The sequence below is a fragment of the Carlito syrichta genome, unplaced genomic scaffold (assembly GCF_000164805.1).
Source record: "Carlito syrichta isolate Samal-C Ts95f unplaced genomic scaffold, Tarsius_syrichta-2.0.1 Scaffold303668, whole genome shotgun sequence".
NCBI lineage: Eukaryota > Metazoa > Chordata > Mammalia > Primates > Tarsiidae > Carlito > Carlito syrichta.
Genome location: NW_007247764.1, coordinates 695,371 through 704,753, shown reverse-complemented (window position 1 = coordinate 704,753; position 9,383 = coordinate 695,371). Strand labels below are relative to the sequence as shown.

At 39.7% G+C, this 9,383-nt stretch overlaps 1 protein-coding gene across 2 annotated transcripts in view; it reads left to right on the top strand.

The window, feature by feature from the left end:
• The first annotated feature begins 260 nt into the window (after positions 1 to 260).
• The window catches only part of YWHAZ (tyrosine 3-monooxygenase/tryptophan 5-monooxygenase activation protein zeta), a 32,088-nt gene continuing 22,965 nt past the window's right edge, over positions 261 to 9,383 (top strand). The window contains exons 1-2 of one of the 2 annotated variants that reach the window (XM_008058982.1): positions 261 to 412; positions 1,846 to 2,149. In XM_008058982.1, coding sequence (XP_008057173.1) covers positions 1,856 to 2,149 — 294 coding nt within the window. In that variant the 5' untranslated portion in view covers positions 261 to 412; positions 1,846 to 1,855. Of the gene's footprint in view, positions 413 to 1,831; positions 2,150 to 9,383 lie in introns of those variants that run through there. The other variant, XM_021712848.1, reaches the window with a different exon arrangement.

Genomic DNA, 9,383 nt, shown 5'->3' with positions numbered 1-9,383 from the left:
TATGTAAATGTCAAACACTATTACAGAGACTATTACAGAGACTGTGGCCAAAAAAAAAAATGTGCAAGTGCCCTGATATGAATTACAGTGTGAGCAATTAATTTTTTTTTAAAGGAGAAAACATTGTTTCTAACTCTTCATTTTATTTAATAGGGTTTAAATAAGGAAACAGCAAATTTTGCACGTGCAAATTGAGAGCTTGGACTGAAGTCAGGGAACTTATAATTGAAAAACAAAAGCGGCAGTGACGCAGATCCGCCATGACAAAGGAGGAGAGTCGGGGACTTGTGCGGAGGCACCAGCTTGGGCGGAGCCAGGGGGGGTGGCTGCGGGTGGCGCGGACCGGAGGATTTGCGCTTTAAAGTCACGGTCGGCCGGATTTCGTTACGCCCTGCCCGACGTCTTGAGTCAGGTAAGGGTTAAATGGGTGCGGCGAGTCCTCCCCGCTATATGGAGGCGCGGCCTTGAAGCCCTGACTACGCTGAGAAACCTTATCCACTTCCCCTTGTACCGAAGCGGCTGGAGAGGAAAGCCTTTGTACTGGCGTAAAGTCATCTTTCGTTAGAAGCAGTGTTAACCAGAGAGCGCTTCTGAGCTCGTGGGGGGGAAATTAACAATATCGAGGCCAGACGGAAATTTGCGGTCAGGAATTTTAAGTAGTTAAACCACTGCACCTTACATCCAAGCTAGCTGATAAACTGGCGGGGAGCGTTTCTTATTTAGTTTTTTTTTTTTTTTTTTTAAATGGGATTTCCCTGGGAAGGTAAAAGACCTAGTTGATATTGAGGAATCAGTTCCCATGGTTGGTGACAATGGCGCTTCTGTTCATCTTTTAATTTAAAAGTACACTTCAGGCTGTTTTCTTTTAAAAATCGTTCATTCTGTGATATTACTCTATGGAATAGTATTTTTTTGCTGTTTAGCAACTTTGGAAAGATACCTTTCAAGAAAAAGGTAGAGGAGGCAAATTGAAAAATCTAGGAAACTTTAAAATGAGGGAAAGAGAATACTAGGAAGGTATTCAAGGTAAAGGGCAGCTTGAGTGATAGCACTCAGCTTAACTACTAGAAGCAAAATGCAATAATTCTCCATTTATACTGGAGCAATGACACTGGAACTACTTGTAAATTAAGTGCTTCCAATATGCATTCTGGTGCTCACAGAGTAAGTTGAAGTTCCACAATATTTCTTAAGCATGTGTACATATGACAAGCTTTAGGTAGTTGAGGCCTTGTGGTCAGATAACAATCCTTGATAGTGGGTCTTTGTTAGAAATATCTAAGAACAAGGACTTTAGTCATTACTCCTGGAAAATTGTCATGCTATGATCAGCAGGCAAATGTTGCAGAGATCCAGTAGATTGGGGTGGGGGTAATACCAACTAAAATTTAACCCTGACAAGAGTTTTATGAAAGCAAAATGGCATGAATCATGATTCTGGAAGTATGGTAGAAATTCTGATGGTCTCTGTAGGCAATGCTTTTATCAAAGGAAGGAAAGCTGCTTAATTTTGAATCACTTAGTGATATTAGAAATGAGTTGAGATTTTGGCCAAGTAAGATAAGGGGTGGTTTTTTAAGCAGCTTTTGACCTTGTGAAGAGAGTTGAGGTAATGACATTTTAGTTTGACTAAACTGATGTTAATGACTATAAATTTATCTCTGTTGAATGTGTTAAAAAAAATTTCTGCTCATCCTTTTGTAAGGCTGCATTTTAATCTCATGTAAAGAATATTCCATAGGCAGTTAGGTTCGAGATATTAATAGTTTATTTACCATTGGTATAATTTTGAGTCTGTTTGTTTTGATGGGAAAATTTTTAAATACTCTTTCCCCCCCCCTGCAGAACACCAGTCATGGATAAAAATGAGCTGGTTCAGAAGGCCAAGCTGGCCGAGCAGGCTGAGCGATACGATGACATGGCAGCCTGCATGAAGTCCGTAACTGAGCAAGGAGCTGAATTATCCAATGAGGAGAGGAATCTGCTCTCGGTTGCCTATAAAAATGTGGTAGGAGCCCGTAGGTCATCTTGGAGGGTCGTCTCAAGTATTGAGCAAAAGACGGAAGGTGCTGAGAAAAAACAGCAGATGGCTCGAGAATACAGAGAGAAAATTGAGACGGAGCTGAGAGATATCTGCAATGATGTGCTGGTGAGCATCACTCAGTCTAGCTTCACTCCACTGGAGGGTTCCTATGAGTATCCTTTAACATTATTCTCAACTTCTTTGCTTTTTTTCCCTTCTAAAAATTGAATGGTCTAAATATAGAGGTCCTCAAGGTATCATTACTAAAAAGATGCTAAAATATACATACATCTGTGGATGTAGAAACTTTACATATTTTATGTAAGAGCTATAATAGGTTCATTGGAGACATAATACCCTTCTGTGGATTAACCACCATAACATTAATGTAGTGAATCAGCCATGCAGAAAACTATACTTCACATTTGATGCTGTCTTTTCCTGCATTTAAGTATTGGAAGTCAATTTTGAAAATTGACAACCATGGTGAAAGGTTATGAATAACTCAAACTTGATTTTCTATTTTCATTCAAGAAATATTTTAAGTATTCAGTAGCTACTGTGTTGAAGAACATTGCTTAAAAGAATTAAATATTATGTTTTGGTTGATTTTAATGTCTTGCAAAATTATGGCTTAGTAATCTACAAAAGTTTGAATTGGAGGCTAAACTAGTAGAAGTTCCCAGCAATTTGCATAGAACATCGAATGCAGGATACTTTGCCTTTTTAGTGAGCTAGGAGTTTTTGGAATAGTCATTAAATGACTTTACGCAACTTGAGGTTGCAGGAGGGGCAATATCCCAATTTATCTGGACAAGTTACTGACTCTGAGGCTCAGTATGGAAATCTAGGAGCATTGCTTGCTATTTGAACCTTGTTGATGGAAGAACTACTCTCATGGGCAATAGGATGATTTCTGGTGTGGTGTGGGTTTGGGGTTTTTCTTCAAGTTGTGATAATACTGTGATACCTTCCGCCAATCTTTACTAATAGAATAGCTCCTAAATTGTGAGTATTTTCCTCAAATGGTGTTTTCTTTAGTCTGTCTTTTAAAAAATAGTGGGTTTTTTTAACCCCAAGTAATGTAGCCTTACAACAAAATCTTAAGTGGCATCTCTCTTAGCATTTTTTTTGTTGGCTTATTTGAAATGTTTACAATGATAGCTATCATTTACTTCTAAGTCGGAAAAGGAATATCATGCTTTTATTGAGGCTAAACGGCAGGTGCCTGTCTTGTGATTTGCTAAGGTAATAATATTTAAGATTTGAAAATGCTGTTTTTTCTACAATAATAGTGTTGGAGTTTTTGTCTTCTTACTCTTACTAGTCAGTATCTGTGTACATTTATTGAATTTTGTTCAGGCTGGTTTTTTTTTTTTCTAATTACACCTGATCAAATAATTTGTATTTTGGCTTGAAAGGCTATGTTGCAAGTTATAATTTCCCTTAAGACAAAAGTCAATTTTAGGAATAAAGGGGAATGTGGTAACATTTATCTGCTATTAACAAACTTATTTGCAATACCAGGTAGGTATTTGCATGTTTTCCACATACCGTATACAAGTTACTGTCATTATGAGGATTTTTCCTAGGAAAAGACTTGCAGCAGTTTTGTGCGTTTTTGTTGTTTAAGTTGGAGTCTGTCTCTGTTCCTCAAGCTGGAGTGCAGTGGCATTCTCACAGCCACTGCAGTCTCGACCTCTGGGCTCAGGTGATCTTCCTGCCTGTCTTCCAAGTAGCTGGAACTACAGGCACACGCCTCCACTCCCAGCTAATTTTTGATTTATTGTAGACATGAGGTCTCAAGTTGCCCAGGCTGGTTTCGAACCCATGAGCTCAGGCAGTCCTCTCACCTCAACCTCCCAAAGTGCTGGGACTATAGGCATGAGCTACTGCCCTGGCCTAGTAGCTTCTTTTTGTTGAAGTGATTAAGGAGGTTGATTCTGCTCACTACCCTTGTTCTCCTTCAGAATAGCATTGGCTTCTCACAAAGTTGACATGATACTCACGCTTGGAAAGTTTAGATGAATGGAAGTTTAATTCCTTTACTGTACAAATGTCTTAGAGGCCAGGTGCAGAGGCTCACACTTGACCAACATTTTGGGAGACTGAAGTGGGAGGATTGCTTGAGCCCATGAGTTTGAGAATAGGAGCCTGGGCAACATATAGACCTACAAAAAAATCAAAAAACTTGTCGGACTATATCTGTAGTCCTAGCTACTTGGGAGGCTGAGGTGGGAGAATCACCTGAGCTCAGGAGGTCAAGGGTTCTGTGAGCTGTGTTCCTGCTGCTGCAGTCCAGCCTGGGAGATAGAGTGATACTCTCCAATTAAAATACATGTTTTTTAAAGGTTAATAAAAATGACTTAGTGAATTCTTAACAAGCTTTTATTCCAGCCTACCTTGGTCTTTTCAACAGTTCAGTTTGTAATCTTTGCATGACTCATAACATAGTTAGATGCTCCAATATTTGTTAAATAAACGAGCAAGTGGGCTTCTTTTAGAAAAGAGGATGATAGAATTAGGTCAGCAGTGTGCTAACTTTCCATGGCTTTTACTTTCCGACTTGGGAAAGTTTGATATTTACAGGTATCTTGATTCTTTATAAGTGGCCTTCATTTTGCTACCATCTTTTTCAAAGAGGTGACATTGACTCTGGAAACACCTTGCATTAAATTTCTTTTACTAATAAAATGGAAGAATAGAATGTATTAAGTAGTATTTCTACTAGAGAAAAAAAATTTTTGACCATTGTACTTAAATGATTAGTAGAAATATGTTTTAGACCAGGTGTGATGGTTCATGTTTGTAATCCCAGCACTTTAGGAGGCCAAGGCTAGAGGAAAGCTTGAGGTCAGGAGTTCTATGTCAACTTGGCCAATGTAGTGAGACCCCATCTCTATTTTTTTTAAAAAGATTTAAAGTGTTTTAATTACATTTTAAGATCTTACATGATAAAAATACCAATTAATAATTTTTTTATTCCAACTTTTTCTGAATTTTTTTTGTAATTTTAGAAAAATAAGCAGGTAATTCCTTTGTGGAACTAATGTGATTGACTGGTGGCGTCAATGATGAACCAGGCTTCAATATATTGAGCATCTGTTTTATAATAACTAAGAAAGTCTTATTTTTCTTCCCACAAAAAGTAGCCCATCTCCATAGTTATGAGTATTCTGAAAAGCTGTTTAGTAACCCATTCTGATTGTGCACGTTTTATCAAGTGTTTATATTAGTAAGCAAAGAGCATGCACCAGGTTGCTTTTTATAAGAGTTACAGAGCATCGCCATGGGAAGTGGTCACTGGCATATTCTTCACAGCATGGGCTTTTCTTCTTCTTTTTTTTTTTTGAGTGGGAGTGCAGTGGCATTCTCACAGCCACCACAACCTCAACCTGCGGCTCAGGCGATCCTTTGACCTCAGCCTTCCAAGTAGCTGGAACCACAGGCATGCGCCACCACACCCAGCTGATTTTTTGACTTATTGTGGAGATGAGGTCATACAATGTTGCCCAGACTGGTCTCAAACCTGTGAGCTCAGGCAGTCCTCTCTCCTTGGCCTCCCACAGGGCTGGAATTATAGTTGTGAGTGAGCCACCTGCACCCACCTTGGGCTTTTCATTATGTGAAAACTTGGGCTTTTTATCTTCCTTGTTATTTTGAAATTTCAATTTGTGAACTAATGCAGTCTACCTTTCCTGCCCTGCCAGACGCTTAGAGCAAAAGCTGTTGGTGGTTGGGGAGAGACACAGCATTACTACCTCTTTCCATAACCCTGCAAGATGCAGCCAAACGTGGGTGGGTTTTGTCTTGCACAGGATGATGAAATGGGAAACAAAATGAGGAAATACATAATAGGAAACCTAAGTCAAACTCAGAGAGGTACAGAGATACAACAGAGCTCAGGATTTTGAGTCAAGCCACAGGTTTGCCTTTCATAGATGCCTGGCCTGAGGATATCACTTCATCCCCTGAGAAAACTAGGCTTAACTCAGTAGGAACAGTACTCACCGTATAGGCTTGTGGAGGAAGGAGAGTCCGGGAGAACGCCTCAACCGCTTTCTGGGGCCTTTTGGTCACAGCGTTGGATCTTGTTGAAAGCAGTGGCGAGCCTGCTTATAATAGTGTGATCAGATGCCTGGATGGGATTTAAAAGATTCAAGAAGTCTTTAAAATTGTACATGTATTTTTCTAGGGCATAGGATCAATGCCAGCTATCAAAAAATTTGAAGACCACTGCTGGGTTTAGGCAAAGGATGATCCAGTGCCTGGGAGAGGAAGCCATACCATTGCAGGTCAAGTAGTAGGGAGTGATCTGAGCAGTGATGCGGTCTGTTGTATTCTGCTGCTCAAAGTTTTCATTATCCCAGGGCAATGGTTACGGGCCACTGATTTTTGTCTTCAGCCCACAGAACCTCCTGTTTAATACAAGAGCAAGATAGGAAACCAGGCAGCTTTTTGAGTCTTTTATATTCATATGTTCCTTGGGCTTTAAAAACTGCTGTATTCTTAAGCTGAAAATCACTAGGCAGCGTATTTCTTGAATTCCACAGAGTTATACTCATTTTTACTGCTTTATAGAATACTGTGTATTTACATGTCTTGTGGTTTTTGGGTTTTTGTTTTGGGTTTTTTTGCCAGGTTTGTTTCAAAGTTTATAGAACTTAACTGACTATAGACACCTATAGTCCCTTCCAGGAAGGAAAAGTTGGATAGTTTTTTGGTAATTAATAAAGTTCAGTAGCCTTTTTTACATTAAATGTTGTGCCTGGTAAGGTATTGTACAGATACAAAAGTCTGAGATATATGAAGTGGAAATGATGAAAATGAAAGAGAATGAAAGGGTGGTAGGCATTTGCTGTTTTGTGGAAAGGGAAAATAGTTCTGCCTCTATAATATTGGATTAAATGTCATTGGACTATTTTGATAAATGTGACTGTAAATTTTTGATTCCAAAATAGGTGATCCTTGGCATATATCTATAATGAAGTGTGTGTGTGGGCAAGAAAAAATTTTTAAAGTCAAAATGATAGGTGTTCTGGTGTCAGCTAAGTTAAAAAACTTAGTTAATTTCAGTGTAGTTCATTAAAATTCTAGTAGACCTTCTAGGTTTTTTTTTTTTAGAACCTGGGCTCTCTATTTTAATGTCATCCTAGTTCTCATAGCTTTTGCTTTACAACTACACATTGAGAACAAAAACTGGTCAAGTTTTAGGGGATTTAGAACTGCTGTCAGTGTTTTTTTGAGTCAGTCTCACTCTGTCACCCAGGCTGGAGTGCAGTGGCACGCTCACAGCCACCACAACTTTGACCTGCTGGACTGAGGTGATCCTTCTGCCTCAGCCTTCCAAGTAACTAGAACTAAAGGTGCACACCTCCTCAGTAATTTTTTGATTTATTGTGGAGAAGAAGTCTCGCCAAGTTGCCCAGGCTGGTCTTGAACCCCTGGGTTCAGGCAATCCTCTTGCCTCAGCCTCCCAAAGTGCTGGGATTGGAGGTGTGAGCTACTGTGCCCAGCTTGTTGTCAGTTTTAACTACCTAATTTTAGCATGTTTCCTAGACTTAATCAAATGACATATTGGACTCAAATTCGACTTTATTTTCTGATCATAAGCTGTTATTTGTTTCCTACATCATTGGTTACCAGTCTTTTATATTCCTGCTGATATTTATATAATACCCAGGATTATAAGCAAATGATAGCATAAGAATAAACTTGATCTACTTTTAATGAATAGCAGCTAAATTATTAACATCTTTTTACTGTTCCTCATGATCATTCACTGGACTTGCCGCTTTTATTGTTACACACATTTTTTTATTGCTAAAACACTGACTCTTTAAGTCAGAGTCTCTGTCACCCAGGCTGGAGTACAGTGGCACAATCAAGGCCACCTCAGCCTCGACTTGCTGGGTTAAGCCATTCCTCTCACCTTGATCTCCCAGAGTTCTGGGATTACAGGCATGAGCCACGACTGTCCAACCTAAAATACTGATTTTATCCTATCTGCCTCTTTCTTGCCAACATCTACAGGAAGCCTTGACTTTAGTTTGGTCTTCTCACTGCCCTAATAAAGCTATTGCTGATTTCCATCGTTATGGCCTGAGGGTTTTTACTTCATTACTCTTACTTATTATTTATTTGTTTGTTTGTTTGTTTTTTGAGTGGGAGTCTCACTGTCATCCAGGTTGTGCGGTGGCATGCTCACGGCCACCGCAGCCTTGACCTGCTGGGCTCAGGGGATCCTTCCACCTCAGCCTTTCAAGCACCTGGAACCACAGGTTCACGCCACCATACCCGGCTAATTTTTTTGGTTTATTGTAGAGACAAGGTCTTGCCTTGTTGCTCAGGCTGGTCTTCTCACCTGAACTCAGGTAATCTCACCTCTGCCTCCCAAAGTGTTAGGATTATAGGTGTGAGCCTCCGCACCCGACTAGAATATATTTTAATCTTGAAATCTAAGTCATTTTTAACTTCAGAGGATCTGATTTATTATTTCATTCTTGAAAACAGGACTGTAGTGTTTGTGGTACTTAATTTATAGTATACACTAAAGGAATGTATGCTTTGATATTTTTAGGTGGCACAGATTTGAGTTCAGTGTGAGAAAAATGGTGTGCTTGGCCACCATATCTCAGCAGGTTTCTCTCTCTTTTTTTTAAACTATGTGTATTTCTGTGCAACAGGTCTTTCTCTATTTGTTCTCTGTTCAGTAATTTCCTGTAATTATGAAGCTTGTATTTTTGCGAAAATTACTGTGCAATAGCAGTTGCCGTTGATTGATGTTTTGTGTTTTCTGGTAAGCTATAATATGATAAAAGTAGTAACGTATAGAATGTAGAGTTTTATATTTGGCATTTTTTACTATTTTTTTTATTGCTATTCCAACAATAAGAATCTTTAGGCACCAAAGCCTAAAGTACAGCTGATTTGATAATCAGCAAGATCATTTTGTGTGGCACATGCACTTTTATTTACATTGGAATAGGTTACTCAGAAGTTTCAGCATATTAGTTTTTGTGGATTTCTTTTGACAGGATTTGTTGTGAGCCTTTCTCTCCTAAATAAAAATGTGCTTGCAGTGCTATAACCACCAGTAGAAGAATGTAGGCCAGGCTCAGTGGCTCTGCCTTTAATCCCAGCACTTTGGGAGGCCGAGGTGAGTGAATTGCCTGAGCCCACTGGTTCAAGAACCCACCCGGGCAACTTGGCAAGACCTAGTCTCTACAATCAGCGCGCGCCTGTAGTTCTGGCTACTTGGAAGGCTGAGGCAGAAGGATCGCTGGAGCCCAGCAGGTCGAGGCTGCGGGAGCGGCCACTGCACTCCGGTCTGGGTGACAGAGTGACACTCCAACTCAAA